This window comes from Littorina saxatilis, linkage group LG8, assembly GCF_037325665.1.
Source record: "Littorina saxatilis isolate snail1 linkage group LG8, US_GU_Lsax_2.0, whole genome shotgun sequence".
NCBI lineage: Eukaryota > Metazoa > Mollusca > Gastropoda > Littorinimorpha > Littorinidae > Littorina > Littorina saxatilis.
In genome coordinates, this window is record NC_090252.1 from 19,380,859 (window position 1) to 19,400,116 (window position 19,258).

Consider the following 19,258-nt stretch of genomic DNA (forward strand, 5'->3'; position numbering starts at 1 on the left):
CAAACATGATGTTTGGTGGCTTGTTGTCAGACCAGCATTTTGTTTTGGTCCTTGGAGAGTATATTGCCTTCGGTTTTCATATTTATCAACCTCGGCCTGCGGCCTTGGGCAATAAAGATGAACCGAAGACGATTTGCCTCCCTTGGACCAACAAAAAAACGTGTATGTCAAGAAATCACCAAACATCTTATAATCTTGCTATTCTTATAGACTCGGGGGCTTATTTGGGGTTTGGGATTGACCCGTTACGGTGTACCGGTGTCGGTTAGCCTGATTTTTAGTAGTTTCGACGGGATTTCAGATTCAATCTTTTAGTTTTAGGCCGAGAGATAAACTGCATATTTTGATATCACTTTTGTTTTGTTTAGCTTTATTTCACAGAGTAGAAATTGATTCCGAAATAACCTGGTCAGATTGATGGACACAATTTAACGGAGCTCATTTTTTGCAGACAGTACAGATGGTGTCATTTGTTTTCAGGTAGATGGTTTTATTTTATTTCAGACAGTAAAAATGGCTTAACCAATGTTGCCCTGTACAAGTATGCACGCCAAAGCAGCTCGGATGTTGCGAGCCAGGCAGTAGATGGTGAAGATGGAAACACCTTTTTTCCGTTTTCGTGTACACACGTCACACGTGAATCCAGTTCTGGCAGTTCCAGCAATGCCTGGTGGATGGTGGACCTTGGCAACTTATACGACATCGAAGCAGTGCACATACACACCTCACATCAAGGTCAGTTAAATCATGAAGGTTTTCAAACACACCCAAAAACAAGGTCAGTGACGAAGGTCTTCAAACACACAAAAGAGCGTACATGCTTCATTCTCCTTTGGTGCTCAGGACGGTTTCGTTTTAGCTGTTCTTGTTTACTGCAGAACACGTGCAGTTTGTTCTACTTGTTTAATACCAAAAATAAACAAAATCAAAGGCAAACAAGCAAGCAATTCAATCAAGAAACATGTGCACGTGCGCCTTCCTTGATTTGATTCTGACTAAACTATATATTGTCACTGTTAGGTTAGAGATGTACGAGGGCTGTTCCATTATTATTTAGAACCCATGCTCCTGGCAATATGGCGTTAAATACAAAATCATGCCGTCAAATAAGAGTATCGTGAGGCTTGACACAACACATGAAGTTCCAGAGTTATGTCGTTTTTATATGGTCGACTCGGGAAGATACTCACCGCGCAATGTATGAGATTGCGTCATGAAGCTCAAATTCGCGATTTCGGAGCCTTTAACTTACAATAACTACAAAATGAGGGTTAAAAGAGGCCAATCTGCATGCAAGTGGGATGAAATGTTTTAGGATGAACGCTCGTTGTAGAGTCGTGGTGTAAAACTGGTACAGCAATGTCATACCCGGTGGACGGAGCCTCGAAAAAGATACCCACCCTGGTCTACTCATTTCATTTGTTATCCTCGAAAACATTGGCGCTGTTGAACAGATAATAAGAGAATATCACTTAATCATAATCAGGGCGATGCAACATGCCCCTGGCACTAAAAACTCTGCATTTGATAAGATCTTACACAAATAGTAATGGCCCCAAAGCGATTAGCCGGTTGGGTACCACATGAACCCAGTGACGGGAAAAAGAGGGGTAGGGCAGAGTGTTGCCTTACAATACTTAAACAACTCAGCAATGGCTTCTCCACAAATCAGCATGTAATATCGTCAGTGGTGACAAAACCTGGATTAATTAGCTCCACTCTGAAACCAAACAACTGTCGTCTGTTCGAGTGTTTAACCAGGTGACCCAACCCCTGCCACGTTCAAACAACAAGAAGCCCTACAAATTGTTTGCATCTAGATCAAGGCACTAAAACACTGTGACTCTTGAGGACAGGCAAACCGTCACGACCAACTGCTGTGTCCACCTCTAATGGTCGAACATATTCGAGGCTTGGTATAAACACCGTTCAAACACAGGTATGCTAAGCCTTATAATGTAACATGACAACGCACTTGTCTATACTGCCTTTGCGACAACAGATTTCTTGGCACCAAAGGGAGCACTGCTGCTGGTTGCATCCTCCCTATTTTATTGACATCTCCCCATGCTAGTTTAGCCTGTTCTTGGATTTTAAGAAATAGCCGCGGAAACACGGGTAGAGACCCCTGAAGACTCTATCCGAGCCTTCACTAGGGCCATACCAAGTATAGCTGATGTCACGTGGTCCCAGGCCAGAACGAGAACGTTTGAGAGGATGGCCAGTTGGGTGTGGGGTCTAGAAAATAGCCTGATTAGATTGTTTGTATACGTTTCCGTTTCTGAGATTCTAAATAATTATGGAACAGCCTACGTATTAGGTGTTGTTACAGGTCAGTATTACACTCATTAGTACACAGACAATAACAATGCAGCTACAATGTTTACTTTGCACTATCGTCGTCCTCTCGAGGCGTTATCTTTTATGTTTAACAGTTTTAATTATAGATTTTTACCATTAAGAGAAATGATTCAAAGCCCACATGGAAACATTCAGTGACAGATTGCACGTTGTTTACTCGTTGGTATTTAACACAAGGTTCTGCTACATTTTATGTCTGTATAGTAACATTTTAAAGGTGTAAATGGTCATAGTGTATGCCGAAATTGTAACAATCTTATGGTGAAGTATGACAAACGGAAGCACCTGTTAATGTGTAGTCTGAACATTTGTCATTTGGCTTAAATCAACTGACTGGTGTTTAAAAAAAAATTGGAGCGGACACATACGAACACAAATATAAGTTCATTGAAGTACGTCTAAAAATACCAACAAGATGACATCATTTATTGCAAGCAACCTCTTGAAATCGGGCGTCGGCAGAGACAATGAGGAGTGAAGCTCAAGTTCAAGTTCAAGTTTTATTAGTCCATAACCCATGGGGGCATTTTGAACAATAAATACAATCAATACAATCATGATATATGCTAATATAATAAAATAAAAATAAAAAAAAATAAAAACAAATATGAAAAACTTTTACAAATTCTATTAATAAAATCCAAAATATTCTTTAGCAATTTCTTTTTCTTAGTAGCAAACAACTTTTTAAATTTAAGTGCATTAGTTTTTTTTTTCCAATAGTAAGGTGGTAACAACTCAGCTCTTTCTTCTTTGAAAAAATCACAGACAAATAAATAATGGAATTCATCACCTATGTCATGCGATACACATTTGGTGCAAGTTCTTTCTGACCTCGGGATGTTAAGATAACGTTCTTTCTGTACAGGCAAATTGTTGTTTAATGTTCTAAACTTCATTATTGAAACACATTGCTGATATGGCAGGTGTGTGACGTAGTCTTCACATGCAAAAATATCTTTGAACATTCGATAATTCCAAAACATATTTTTTGTTCCAATTTCTGTAAACCATGGATGGATATACTGGTCATACAAGCTTCTTTTTACTTTCTTTTTAAACCATGTGCTTGAGTATTGAATATTTTCTTGAGAAGTCCAAAGGCCAGAGAGACCAATTTCATTTAAGGTTTTTTCAATGAAACATAAGTACTTGGATTCAATCATCTTGTTGATATACAATTTATAAGTAAAGCAATACACAATACTTGAAAATTTATTTTTATGAATAGGACTAATCAGTTTATACCAATAGCAAAGCATTCTACATTTCATATTAACATCTAGTGGATATCTTCCAAGTTCACCAAATATCATAGCATTTGGAGTTGATTTTTTTAGTTTGAAAACAATTTTATAAAAACGCAATTGAAGTTTAGTAGCAAGTTCACAGGAACCAAAACCCCATACTTCACATCCATACAATAAAATTGGAGCAATCATTTTATCGAACAGGTCAACTTGTATGTCCACAGGCAGTGACAATTGTCTACAAGTGCGCAAAAGAACAAACATTGCCCTTGAGGCACGATCATATAGATTCTTCTGTGCAACTGGAAATGTATTATTATAATTAATCTTAAGGCCCACGTACATTACATCAAACACTACTTCGATTAAATTGCCATTATACGTAAACAGTGGTTTATTTCTAATTTTACCTCTGGAAAAAACTATAACTTTCGTTTTGTTTACATTAATATTTAGACGCCATTTTAAACAGTATTCGTGCATTTTGTTTAAACATTCTTGCAGGTTTTTTTCCAGACTCTGAGCAGATCACAGTATCATCCGCATACATACGTACTTGTAAGATGATGCACTTGTGACATTGTCTATGTACTCGTCCTAAATATCGATATCTTGTTTCTGAAGGTTGGGCAAGCACAACAAACATCATTGTCAACAAAACTCCTGATTTTTAAACAAGTGGTAATTATGTCAAAAACCCTTTACAAAAACCCAATACCAGTTTGTTGGTCTTAGCGTTGGCACGTGCACTGTGCATGTTTTTCAATGCTAAAGCAGGCTCATATTTTAGATACTTAATGCCCCAATTCGCCTCACAATAGGTTTACAGAACGATGACATATTTCACTAACCTTATGGGACACACTCACAATAGCATTCAACAACATTAAATGACACTTACAGATCACTTGAATTGCTATTTAGACCGCGTAAACCCCCGAGCCACCGGGGTCCTGTGTGACCCACCTTTTCATACATAATCAATTTAATCGTTTGCCCTTTCAATCCTACTTTATATCTGCAAAAGCATGTTATTGTGCACCTCTGAATCAAAAATACTATTCCAGCACAACGTTATAACCAGGGCGCTCATAGCGCCCTAGAATAAATGACAAATACTGACACAAAACAGAGTGGTGGTATCTTCAAAGAAACTGTAGCGGTTCGAAAATCCGTCTGCATTTGCAATGGAAAGATGCAGCAGACTTGATGTGATAGTCGCCCTGTCGCAGAAGTGCGTTTTTAGGCGAGCAATACTCAATCTACACAGGCACAGTAACAAACAGTGTCAAATGTTTAAAATCTCAGTTGACCAGCATTTTAAAAAAATGCCAAAGTTGTATCGTTTAAGGTAGCCCACTTCCCCGTCATCAATTAACAAGTCGCGTAAGGCGAAAATACAACATTTAGTCAAGTAGCTGTCGAACTCACAGAATGAAACTGAACGCAATGCAACGCAGCAAGACCGTATGGACTAAAGCGAAGTGACTGTGGTAAGATTCTTGAGATCTATATGCGAACACAAACACACAAACAAACAAACAAACAAACAAACAAACAAACAAACAAACAAACAAACAAACAAACAAACAAACACATGGACCGAAACCTATACACACCCCTATACCGGGGGTGTAACAAGAAACGGTGCACGACAAATAGATCCAGTCGGGTTTACGAATCGAAATCTAAACAACGAAGTGACTGTGGATACTAGAATAGACTCGGGAAGCAAGTGTGGATGGCATGATGGAAAAACAAAGAACAAATTAAAAGCTGAGGAAGAAAAAGAAAGAGAGAAAGATGAAAAAGACGAAGAACGAAAGTGTACCTAACTGAGAAAATGGTATGAAACTACATGAAACATGAAACTACATCAAAACATTTGCAAATTCCCCACCTCTGCATTCCACACAACAGACCTGGGGACAAATTATCTTCACAATATGTACAATCTTCCCAGTATTCAACACAATCCTGTTCAACCATGCCAATTTTAAAACAGCTAAGTAACAATAGACATCCACCATCTTCATTCCACCATTTTCATATATTTTTATTGTATCTGTTTTTTCATCCCGTAAAAAAGAACAGAGTAGTGTATTCAATTTATCGAGAACATGTTTCTCAGGATCTGGTAAATTCATAAATAGGTGAGTTAAATTTGATATAACCAGTGTCTTTATAACTGTTACTTTACGAATGGTGTAAGATTTTTCCTTGACCACATATTTAAATACCTCCGAATGTTTTGGAACTTGTTTTTATAATTTATGTTTACTATTTCCTCCATATTCACTGAAAAATGCTGAGCACTCTAAATACAGTTGGGTTCCACTTAAAATTTAATTTTGGCATACATTTAACATTGGATTTTTTAAACGACCCTATAGGAGATTTATCATAATTTATCGTAAGTCCAGATAATAATGCAATATGTTTTAACACTTGTAGGCACAGAAAGATTCTTTGGTACCATCTAAAAAATAAAAAAAGGTTGTGTCATCTGCAAACTTCGATAGGACAATTTATCTATCTCCAACCTTGATTCCATGTATATTCTCATTCTGACGAATCATAATAGACAAAATCTCTGCACAAAGAAGGTATAAATACGGTGACAGAGGACCTCCCTGCCTGGTACCACACTCTACACTGAACCACTTGGAATGTTGACCATTCACATTGACGCAAGATTTAATATTACAATAAAAAGAAAAAAAATCCATTGTGTTATGTCATCCCCAAAATAATTTTTTTCAGGGATGTTTTAATAAAAGGCCAGGTGATACTATCGAACGCCTTCGCAAAATCGACCATGAAAAGCAGTCCAGATATTTTTGTTTAAGTATAACATAACATGTCACATAACATTCAAATGTTTTCTCCAATAAATCTCCCCTTCAGAAAACCAGTTTGATTCTTATGAATACGTTTTAATTCTTTCAGCTATGCAAGATGATGATATCTTATATACTGTATTTAACAATGTAGTTGGTCTCCAATTCTTTAAATGTCTTTTATCTTTATCATCTTTAGGAATGCATATCATAATACCTTGACGCTGAGTGACAGACATCTCTCCTTTCAAAAATCAAAAATTAAGCGACCATAACATAAAATGACCCAAATGACCCAAATCATGGAAGAAAAATGTATATAACACTCTGCTGAATAACCATCAGCCCCAGGACTTTTATCATAATTCAAATGTTTTACCGCCACATGGGTCTGTGTCTTTTAAATAAATCAGTCTTAAGTGAAAAACACACGGGTGAATGATCTGAGATATATCCCACATCAATCAAACCATCATCCACTATAGGCAACAATTGCTCTGAAACAAGAAACAAATCCAATCTACTTCTTTGTAGACTATTACATCTCCTCCAGGTATACTGTTGTGCATCTTTATATACATATCGAAAATCATCAACCATATAATATTGCTCCACAAATTCCAATCCATCTTGGGGTTTAGTGCAACATTCCAGTTGCCACCCACAACAATCAATTCGTTATCAAAGGAAACAAATTTCTCGAAGAAGTCAGGGTGATGACCACTACTGGGGCCGTACACATTTCCAAGTGTTGGGCGTTTATTTAAACAGAATCGCTACTCATCTACTTCCAGTACTATTCCCAGCTACAATACAATACTTTCTTTCTAACTGCACAACATACATTCTTTGACAATTTCTTGTTTTCAACGGAAATCAGCCAGGATATTGTTTTGGTAAGCGTTCAACTAAAGGTATGTTTGTACCGTATGTAAAGGCTCGGTGAGCTCAGTGGTCAGAAACATATGGTTTACGGGAGGCGGAGGGTGGCTTTTAGCTGAACTTTTAAAGCAACAAGCAAAGAGGGCCATTTTTGGTTATTCTTGATATGTTTGTCTTGTTGCAGAAAAACCCAGTGAAAACTTTTGCGTCAACATGTATTTCAATGACCCAATAGAAACAAGTGTGAGATATACGACTGGGCCGGGATTCTACGAGCCTGTAGGAAGTTCAACTATTGACAACGGAACCTTGTGCACGTGTTTCACCGGCAGAATGGACCGTCAGAGTGTCTATCGCCTTAACTGTTCCTCGGTCTTGAGAGGTCGCTACGTGAAAATTGACAAACCAGGAGACACATTTGATTTGTGTGAAGTAGAAGTTATGGCCAGGTCACTCTGTAAGTTTTGACAAAGTCTGTCTACACGTCTCTCTCTCTCTCTCTCTCTCTCTCTCTCTCTCTCTCTCTCTCTCTCTTTCTCTCTCTCTCTCTTTCTCTCTCTCTCTCTCTCTCCCCCTCTCTCTCTCTCCCTCTCTCTTTCTCTCTCCCTCTTTCTCCCTCTCTCTCTCTCTCTCTCTCTTTCTCTCTCTCTCTATCCCCCCCTCTCTCTCTCTCTCTCTCTCTCTCTCTCTCTCTCTCTCTCTCTCTCTCTCTCTCTCTCTCTTTATATTTAGTCAAGTTTTGACTAAATATTTTAACATCGAGGGGGAATCGAAACGAGGGTCGTGGTGTATGTGCGTGCGTGTGTGCGTGTGTGTGTGTGTGTGTGTGTGCGTGTGTGTGTGTGTGTGTGTGTAGAGCGATTCAGACTAAACTACTGGACCGATCTTTATGAAATTTGACATGAGAGTTCCTGGGTATGAAATCCCCGAACGATTTTTTCATTTTTTTGATAAATGTCTTTGATGACGTCATATCCGGCTTTTCGGGAAAGTTGAGGCGGCACTGTCACGCCCTCATTTTTCAACCAAATTGGTTGAAATTTTGGTCAAGTACTCTTCGACGAAGCCCGGGGTTCGGTATTGCATTTCAGCTTGGTGGCTTACAAATTAATTAATGACTTTGGTCATTAAAAATCTGAAAATTGTAAAAAAAAATAAAAATTTATAAAACGATCCAAATTTACATTTATCTTATTCTCCATCATTTGCTGGTTCTAAAAACATATAAATATGTTATATTCGGATTAAAAACAAGCTCTGAAAATTAAATATATAAAAATTATTATCAAATTTTTTTTTCGAAATTCAATTTCAAAACACTTTCATCTTATTCCTTGTCGGTTCCTGATTCCAAAAACATATAGATATGATATGTTTGGATTAGAAACACGCTCAGAAAGTTAAAACTAAGAGAGGTACAGAAAAGCGTGCTATCCTTCTCAGCGCAACGAATACCCCGCTCTTCTTGTCAATACCACGTGCACTGCCTTTGCCACGGGCGGTGGCGTGACGATGCTACGAGTATACGGTCTTGCTGCGTTGCGTTGCGTTCAGTTTCATTCTGTGAGTTCGACAGCTACTTGACTAAATATTGTATTTTCGCCTTACGCGACTTGTTACATCTAGTTTTGACTAAATGTTTTAATATAGACGGGGAATCGATACGAGGGTCGTGGTGTATGTGTGTGTGTGTGTGTGTGTGTGTGTGTGTGTGTGTGTGTGTGTGTGTGTGTGTGTGTGTATGTGTGTGTGTGTGTGTGTGTGTGTGTCTGTGTGTGTCTGTGTGTGTGCGTGTGCGTGTGTAGAGCGATTCAGACTAAACTACTGGACCGATCTTTATGCAATTTTACATTAGAGATCCTGGGCATGATATCCCCAGGAGTATTTTCATTTTTTGGATATATATCTTTTTGTAAAATTTGAGGCAGCACTGTCACACCCTCATTTTTCAATAAAATCGATTGAAATTATAGCCAAGCAATCCTCGACGAAGGTCGGACTTTGGTATTGAATTTCAGCTTGGAGGCCTAACAATGATTTGATGCGTAAGGCGAAATTACTACATTTAGTCAAGCTGTGAAACTCACAGAATGAAACTGAACGCACTGCAATTTTTCACAATGACCGTAGTCCGCCGCTTGTGCAAAACGGAGTGAAATTGACGAGCCTGTTTAGCGCGGTAGTGGTTTCGCTGTGCTGCATAGCACGCTTTTCTGTGTCTCCCTTCGTTTTAACTTTCTGAGCGTGTTTTAAACCAAACATATCATATCTATATGTTTTTGGAATCAGGAACCGACAAGGAATACGATGAAATTGTTTTAAATCGATTTCGGAAATTTAATTTTGATCATAATTTTAATTTTTTTAATTTTCAGAGATTGTTTTTAATCCAAATATAACATATTTATATATAGCTATTCTGATGGACACATGGGGGAATTCGGGGGCTGTGATTGGATGGTCTCTTCCGATCATCAAAGCATAATGCTACGGAAGTCGGCCATTTTTCTCAATATCGAAAAGCATATTGTCGATAACAAAGACGCATGGTTCCGGGTTACTCATCTGTACCACGCAGTGATGTTTCTATCGACAACAGCATACACTGACAACCTGGAATTTTTCTCGGAATGTTTTTCATCTTTACAAATGTGGATAGCATACCCTTTTCTGCTAACGTCCCGATGATACAGGACTAAACCAATTATGTTCTGTCCCTAAACACCACAAAATGCCCAAAGTCGAAAGATGTAGTACAAACAGGGGAGTAAAACGGAACAGCCGTTTTTGTGTGCCTGTGTGACTGTGAGCTCAGTTGCCTGACACAAACTGAAAACTTTGCTGTCGCCGCGCGTTGTTCGAAATGGCTGTTCCATTATCTCTTCTTCACCCCTTCTTGCTTCCTATAGTTCTTCAGTTGTTTCTAGTTTTCCGTTGATGTTATGTTTTGATTTTCTTCATTGTTAGCCTTTTTTAAAATTAAAAACCTCAAACTTCTGTTTGTTGCATACAAATAAACTAATACAAAGCTGTTTCAACAACTGTGTTGTGAAATCGAATGCACTTGGAGTCAGTTTTTCTTCCAAAGTCAGAAAGCGTGTAGCGGTGTGCATGTCTGCGCGAACATGAGATCAACGCATCGACGCAAAAACTGTCATTTTGTAAGTTTGGAACAACAAATCAAGGTCATAACAGCTATATAATCGCTACTGTGTTTTCAGCGTAGCTATAGGGTCCGATATTTAGACTCGAACAAGTATAATGCAACTCGTCTTCGACTCGTCGGCATTATACTTGTCTCGTCTAAATATCGGACCCTATTGCTACGCTGAAAACACAATAGCTGTTAATGTTTTTGGAATCAGGAAATGATGTAGAATACAAGGAACGTAAATTCGGATCGTTTTATATACTGTTCAAAAAAAGAAACGCATAGTTGCTACTTGCCAAATTTGTTTTATTTTTCGAAAAATTAACAGAAAATCCAATATTTAGATTATTTGTTTGAAATTTGGTATGGACACAGTTGAATGCACACACAGTTCATTTGCATCTTCAAATCAATCAGTCAATCAATACGATTGGGTGCCGAGGCTGTCAAGTCAGTAGGGGGTGTGACTGCCTTGAGCAGCAACAACTGCCCGGCACCTTCTGGGCATGGACTGGATCAGATGCCGGATATCTTGCTGTGGGATGGTGTCCCACTCCTCCTGAAGTGCCTGCAATAGATCGCGGTGATTTGCCGGCGCTTCTTCTCGCCTGCGCACGCGTCTGTCCAATTCATCCCAGAGGTGTTCTATCGGGTTCATGTCTGGCGACATTGAGGGAAGCACCTGGACATGGTGGTCGGTGAGGAACTGGGTGGTGAGTCGTGCTGTGTGCGGGCGAGCGTTGTCCTGCTGGAATATGGCATCCTGGTCAGCCAGAAGAGGAAGGGCGTGTGGGCGCAGAATTTCCTCCACGTATCGCTGGGCAGTTATGCGCCCTTGGACGTGCACCAGAGTGCTCCTTCCAGCGGTATTGATCGCCCCCCACACCATGACGCCTCCACCACCATGAACGGGTGCCTCATCCACACAGTTGGGCGCGTAACGTTCGTTTACTCTCCGGTAGACCCTCCTCCGACCATCATGTCGCTGGAGCAGGAAGTAGGACTCGTCGCTGAACCACACGTGTCTCCAGTGATTCCGGACGGTCCAGCGAAGGTGCTGGTTGCCCCACTGCACTCGGTTCTGGCGATGGCGGCGGGTGAGGACAGCTCCTCTGTGAGGTCTGCGAGCTCTCAAACCAGCTTCATGCAAGCGGTTCCGCACGGTCTGGTCCGATAATCGGTGTGGCCCGGGGAGAGCCTGGACAGAAGATGAGGCCGACAGGAAACGATTCCGGAGGTGGCGGAGCCGTATGAAGCGGTCGTGAGCAGCAGTTGTCGCCCTTGGTCTTCCCGCTCGTGGCAAGTCAGCAACGGAGCCAGTGGCTTGAAACCTGACCCACAGTCTACTGATGGTGCTCTGGGACACGTGGAAGTGCCTGGCGATTGCACTTTGACTTTGGCCTGCTTGTAAACGACCCAATGCAATTTGGCGGTCTTCTCTGCTCAATCGGGCCATCTTTTGTCGCTGAATTGTCGTCTGATTTCTTTGTGGCGAACAATCCGCTTTTATGGGTTTTGGAAGACATAGTGAGAGCTCAATATTCCCCGAGTTTCACGAGATTACACTGAAGCATGACGAGTGGTCATGCCAAATGAGCAATTTTGACATTGTAGCCACTGATAACGCATGCGTCACGTGCAGAGCTCACTTGTGGCAATGGACGAAAGGTCGACGACCAGATAAACATTTTCTGCAGTTTGGTGGATATCCTTGTAGCCATATAACTAAATTAACCAAATATTACAAGCTATGCGTTTCTTTTTTTGAACAGTATATAAAACAAAAATTAATTACAATTTTCAGATTTTTTTAATGACCAAAGTCATAAATTAATTTTTAAGCCACCAAGCTGAAATGCAATACCGAAGTCCGGCCTTCGTCGAAGATTGCTTTACAAAATTTTCAATCAACTTGATTGAAAAATGAGGGTGTGACAGTGCCGCCTCAACTTTTACAAAAAGCCGGATATAACGTCATCAAAGACATTTGTCGAAAAAATGAAAAAAAGTGTGGGGATATGATACCCTGAAACTCTCATGTAAAATTTCATAAAGATCGGTCCAGTAGTTTACTCTTAATCGCTCTACACACACACACAGACACACAGACACACAGACACACACACACATACACACACATACACACACACACACACACACACACACACACACACACACACACACACACACACACAGACATTATAAGATGTTTGATGGGTTGTTGACAGACCAGCTTTTTTGTCGTCCGAGGGGGAGCATATCGTCTTTTGTTTCATATTTATTGACCAAGGCCGAAGGTCGCGGTCAATAAATATGAAACAAAAGTCGATATGCCCTCCGAGGATCGACAAAAAAAGCTTGTCTGACAACAACCCATCAAACATCGTTTTTGTCATCATTTTGGTAGCGCGAAAATAATTGCATCATCAACAGAGGGAGCCATGAGTTGAAACGCGAGTTTGGTTTTGAAAATACCGTTTTTGGGGCCCCGCCACGCTGTTGCAATCACTGAAGGGAGGCGCGAGAGTGAAGGCGCTACAAGTACAAGTGAAAGCGAGTCAAGGAGATCTGTGTATTAATTTGATGACATGTAGAGACAAGTATGTCAGGTTTGAGGAAGAAAAGTTCTGTAGGTTCCGACTAACTGAATGGTGTGTGAATTCAGCAGTACGCGTCTTCGACTTTGGGCCGACAACGGCGTTTCATTGCAAAGAATGACCTACATTTTGCATTTGCTTGCGATGGGATTGCCCCGCTGTTTCGAAGAGTTGCTTGTTTGCGGCACTGTCTCGGTTCGTGACATCTCTTAGCATATATGTGGATTAAACGTGCGACGAATCGAGAGCAAGGAATAGCAGAAAGCAAAGATGAGTGAGTCGCCTTTTCTCTTGTTTTCCCTCTTACCTGTGAGCCGATGAACCCCCGAGCGATTCTATTGGGTTTGGTTTTGAATATCCATGTAACCTGCTTTCTGTAACTATGGTAACTGGGCATTTATTCCCCGGGGAACATGACATTTATTTCCCAGATGCTTGTGAATGAAAACTCGTGAAAATGATGACAAACATACATACACACATACACCACGACCCTCGTCTCGATTCCCCCTCTATGTTAAAACATTTAGTCAAAACTTGACTAAATGTAAAAAAACACCTCCAAGTTTTGATAACACATTTGCTCATGCATGTTTAATCAGCATTGTTCTCACTGCGGTACCTATATTACGCTTATTAGTTGCGTATAAATTGTAATGTGTAAATATTCAAATGTTCTTGTTTTTCTCTACCTTTTTGTACTTAAATGTCCGTGTAAATATGTTGTCCCCTCTCTGGGCACGTGCTGGTTGAAAAAAACCTCTTTGCATTGCTTATGCTACAACCCTCGTAAAATAAAATTCGAGTTGATTTAGTTTAATCTTTCTCTATCCTGAAAACTCTGACTTCTCTTTCTCTGTATCAGTCTGTCTCTCTCCCCGTGTTTCTCTCTCTCTCTTTCTCTCTGTCTCCCTGTCTCTGTCTCTGTCTCTGTCTGTCTGTCTCTCTCTCTCTCTCTCTCTCTCTCTCTCTCTCTCTCTCTCTCTCTCTCTCTCTCTCTTTTGGATGAATATTGGACTATTGTTGACATGGAAGTTTCAATGTTTTATTGTATGTATTCAGACAGATGCATAATTGGCATTGGCATTGATCACTTTCGATCGTGTATGTTTGCAATTATTGTTTTCGTGTTGTCTCCATAATAACGTTGTCGTTTCAGCAGGGACCAGTGGTATCAATATGAAGAAGAAGAATACTATGGCCTGACATGTTTAGCGTGTGTGTGTGTGTGTGTGTCTGTGTGTGTGTGTGTGTGTGTGTGGGTGTATGTGTTAGTGTGTGTGTGTGTATGTGTGTTTGTATATGTGTTAGTTGTGCTAGTGTGTGTTTGTGTGTGTTTGTATATGTGTTAGTTGTGTTGGTGTGTGCGTGTGTGTGTGTATGGGTGTGTGTGTGTGTGGGTGGGTGTGTGTGTGTGTGTATGTGTTAGTGTGTGTGTGTGTGTGTATGTGTGTGTGTGTGTGTGTGTATGTGTGTGTGTTTGTATATGTGTTAGTTGTCTTAGTGTGTGTGTGTGTGTGTGTGTGTGTGTGTGTGTGTGTGTGTGTGTTTGTATATGTGTTAGTTGTGTTAGTGTGTGTGTGCGCGCGCGCGTGTGTGTGTGTACGTGTGTGTGTGTGTGTGTGTGTGTGTGTGTGTGTGTGTGTGTGTGTGTATTGTGCCCCTGTGTATGTGTGTGTATGTGTGTGTTCGTGTGTGTGTGTGTTTTCATTTGACAAGTTGCATTCAATGTATAGAGGTATAAACAGCAACATGGAAATGTATGTATCATTGCCTGTCTCCTCTTCAACAGATTTATGTATACTTGACTTCCTCTTCTGCTTTTGAAACTTGTTCACCTTTTGTCCCCTAATTCTTTCAGTCATTTCGTATTCTCATCCTCACTTATACAGTGCCAGAAACATGGTTTGGAGTACCACGTGGCGAGTTAAGCGTCAGTTCCCACACAGACAGTAAATACGGTGGTATTGGTTGGGATGGTGCCATCTACGCGGAGTATGCCCAGGTTAGGATGTAGTTTTCTTTCATGAAGTGCCATTCACTTAGGAATAGAAGTTAAGAGATGCGTGCCTTCGTGGTTTTTTCCTGGCACATGTTTTAAGCGTTGACGAAGTTAAGAGATACATGCCTTGATGGATTTTTGCTGGCCCATTGTAAGCTTGATCAGAAAGACGTATGCACACAGGCACTCACCCTCATGTGTCAATATATGCATACATGTAAGCCCCACGCCTATTACACCTGACTCCGTACACCCCCATTCTTCCCCCACACAGAGGATCAGCTTTGCATAATTACTGTTTCACTGTCAAAAAACAAGAAAGGTAGGTTGTTGGAACGTTTGTTATTGACAAAAGAATACGTTACATTCACAAATATATTGACCAAACGGTCTTTAAAGTGCTCAGACAAACAATATGTAACAATAACTTAGTTTGAACGAATGGTTTGTCAATAACAAACGTTCCAACAAACCTACCTTGTTTTTTTATTTTTTTTATTCTGAATTTGGAAACGTCGGCAGTCTCTTTGTTTTTAGATGTACTGTTCCACTGTGTAAAGTGTTGAATCTAACTGCCCGTCTTTTTCCCGTCCCCAACACTGCCTTTAACTGCAAATGTCTCCAAATGTCCCTCTTTTTTTGTTGTAATGTTTTTCTTTGTTTTTTTTACATAAACGATTCTATTGTTTAATCATGTTTTTTTTGCTTGCAGCAATTCAACACACCAGTGTGTAAGTCTGTTTTTGTCTCTCTTGTCAAACATATTCACCTCCAGTAAAACAGACGTTCAACGGTTCTGGTGCCTGAACTCATAACCATTTTCCAATAAAAGACATACACAATCCAACGACGTCATTTGCTCTAATTGAAACTGAAATGTTTGATTCTGTTCATTAATGACACCGGGGTTTTACTTCTGGGTTCAGGTTGATGTATTCTACATATTATTGTGATATCCACTGGGCGAAAAGTCACGTTTTGGCACTATAACGTGGCATATAACATGAAACATGAAGTTAATCAACTGAATTTTGTGGCATTATACCTGTGCGATTCACATCAAGTTAGAAAAACTGCCGTAACGCAATAAAATCCCTGAGATTTTAGCGGGCTGCAAAACACAGTAAAACATCGAGTTTGGGTGTCTGCGTTTTGGACGTTTTCGCTACATTAACGCACGGCGATTCACGTCGTGTTAAACGCGTTTCAGCAGTGCGCAAAACACCACGAAACCTATGGAGTTTCGATAAGTTTTTCTGGTTTCTAAAACTTGATGTTAGAGTGTTGTTTTGATGGATTATTCTGCGTTTTCATCAGCCTGGTGCCGAACCTGCAGAATCAGACGATTATCGGCTCCCTCTCTCTCTCTCTAGTTTCTCTCTCAGCACGGTCACACACACACACACACACACACACACACACATACACACACTGCACATACATCATACACACACACACACCGTCACACACATTCGCACTGTCACTGCACCGGCACACACACACCTAAAGTGTGGATGGTTACCTAAGAGGCGGCACTGGGTGTAGTGCCTTTCTAGTGCACTTGCACTACAACAGCACTGGGTGCAGTACTCGCTCCGGCATCGAAGAATTTTGCACTAAAAAATGCACAAAATTTGACCTATTTCGTCGCCTATAGAGGACGGAAAGAATGTCATTTTGAACATTGTTATGACATTCTTTCCGTCAAAAAAGTCAATTTAACGGTGTTAAATGAAGCGACCATCCACACAATTAGGTTGCCATCCAGAGTTTAGGTTGCCATCCACGTGTGGATGGTTGCCTTATGGTGATTTAGGCAACCAAACCTGTGGAAACGGGGGTACACACACATGCACACACATGCACACACACACACACACACACACACACACACACACACACACACACACACACTGTGACTGACACTGACTGACCGTCACACACACACACACACACACGGGCACACACTGACTGACCGTCACACACACACACACGGGCACACATACACACACACACACACACACACACACACACACACGCACATATACACACACACACACACAGTGACACACACACACACCCCTTGAACTGACACACACACACGCACACACAACTGAACACACACATACACACACTGATCATCAGTTTATAAATGTGAAAAAAAGTGCAGTGCACAAACATTTTTGGGGGTATCTCTTATTTTATCTATAATTATGAGCCTTGTCACAGTACAGTGTACACGAGAGACTGCATTGCCCGTGCGTTGAGCAGAGAAAGTAGGTCATTCTAACCTGACTATTTAGCGCGGTCAGATTTTAGTTTTCTTCTATATTCCTTTGCACTTTTGCTGGGGTACTGGCCGAGTTAATCGTTTTCCCATGTGTGTGGGACCTGTAAGGAATTCGAAGCGGCGAAGGACCACAGATAGGCATTTGTTCTACTCCCCCCCCCCCCCCTCCCCGAAACATCCGTCCGAGATGGTGGCTACTGACTGGACTTGCAACTTTCTAAACTTGTACAGTACGAACTGCAGTGACTCGAATTTGAGTTTTGGGATTTCTCTTGCTCTACCTTTTCTGATAATGTTTTACTTAGCTCGTGTTTAGATGCAATACATACTGTCTCTTTACATTTAGTCAAGTTTTGACTAAATGTTTTAACATAGAGGGGGAATCGAGACGAGTGTCGTGGTGTGTGTGTGCGTGTGCATGTGTGTGTGTAGAGCGATTCAGACCAAACTACTGAACCGATCTTTATGAAATTTTACATGAGAGTTCCTGGGTATGATATCCCCGGACATTTTTTTTATTTTTTTCGATAAATACCTTTGATGACGTCATATCCGGCTTTTTGTAAAAGTTGAGGCGGCACTGTCACACCCTCATTTTTCAATCAAATTAATTGAAATTTTAGTCAAGCAATCTTCGACAAAGGCCGGACCTCGGTATTGCATTTCAGCTTGGTGGCTTAAAAATTAATTAATGACTTTGGTCATTAAAAATCTAAAAATTATACCAAAAAAATGTAAAAAACGATCCAAATGTACGTTCATCTTATTCTTCATCTGACATCATTTTCTGATTCCAAAAACATATAAATAAAACAAATTTTTTTTATCAAAATTAAATTTTCGAAATCAATTTAAAAACACTTTCATCTTATTCCTTGTCGGTTCCTGATTCCAAAAAAATATAGATATGATATGTTTGGATTAAAAACACGCTCAGAAAGTTAAAACGAAGAGAGGTACAGAAAAGCGTGCCGTCCTTCTCAGCGCAACTACTATACCCCGCTCTTCTTGTCAATTCCACTGCCTTTGCCATGAGCGGTGGATTGACGATGTATACGGTCTTGCTGAAAAATTGCATTGCGTTCAGTTTCATTCTGTGAGTTCGACAGCTTGACTAAATGTTGTATTTTCGCCTTACGCGACTTGTTTTGTTTTAGGATCGATTTTGATAATGATTGAGAAAGGAGAATAGCCGGTGTTAGTTTTACAGTCGGTTTTATGAAGTTTGAGTAAAGAAGTGCGCGGTTTTTACCCTCCCTTTCGTTTCCCTTCCCCTTCTTTAGTTTGCTATTATTGTGCCTAAGAGCCGAAATGGCTGCACTCTAACTCATTTTTGATCTCCCAAAAGACTCCATAAACAAACTAGTGTATCAAGAGGCTGGCTGGCTGCCCCTCGATGAAGAAAGAAGACTAAAGTCGGCCCAGTACGTATCAAGAGCAAGTACTTTTGACAATGCTGTGAACGAAGAGCTCACTGCTGAGTTCGACACAATACAACCTCGGCCTCTTACCAAAACCTAAAAAGAAAAACACCCAATATACACGAAGCAACGATCCCACTAGCAGACTATATGTTCAACCGATATTTCAAGAAAGTGGGGGTAAGCCCACGGTAGGATGGCCCACATTCCCATTCACCCCTTCCCATTTTTGGTTCATGGAATCCCCCATTATCATCCCTGATCATGATCTGGGTGTAACAAAAAAAGATAACCCTGTACTTGTCTCATCAATAGTAAAAGAAATAATCTCAAACAATAACAAAGATCACCTACAAATATTTACTGACGGCTCCAAAAAAATGATGACCAAGCTTACTGTGCTTTTGTCATTTCTGACCTCAAAATAAGTTAAAAAAAATTAAACTCAACAAGGATGTGTCCAT

General features: G+C 40.4%; 1 protein-coding gene across 1 annotated transcript in view; it reads left to right on the forward strand.

Moving 5' to 3' along the window:
- The window catches only part of LOC138974198 (uncharacterized), a 33,290-nt gene extending 18,192 nt beyond the window's left edge, over positions 1-15,098 (forward strand). Inside the window, exons 4-6 of the mRNA XM_070346912.1 lie at positions 505-735; positions 7,518-7,790; positions 14,974-15,098. Coding sequence (XP_070203013.1) covers positions 505-735; positions 7,518-7,790; positions 14,974-15,098 — 629 coding nt within the window. The remainder of the gene's footprint in view (positions 1-504; positions 736-7,517; positions 7,791-14,973) is intronic.
- Positions 15,099-19,258: the final 4,160 nt, after the last annotated feature.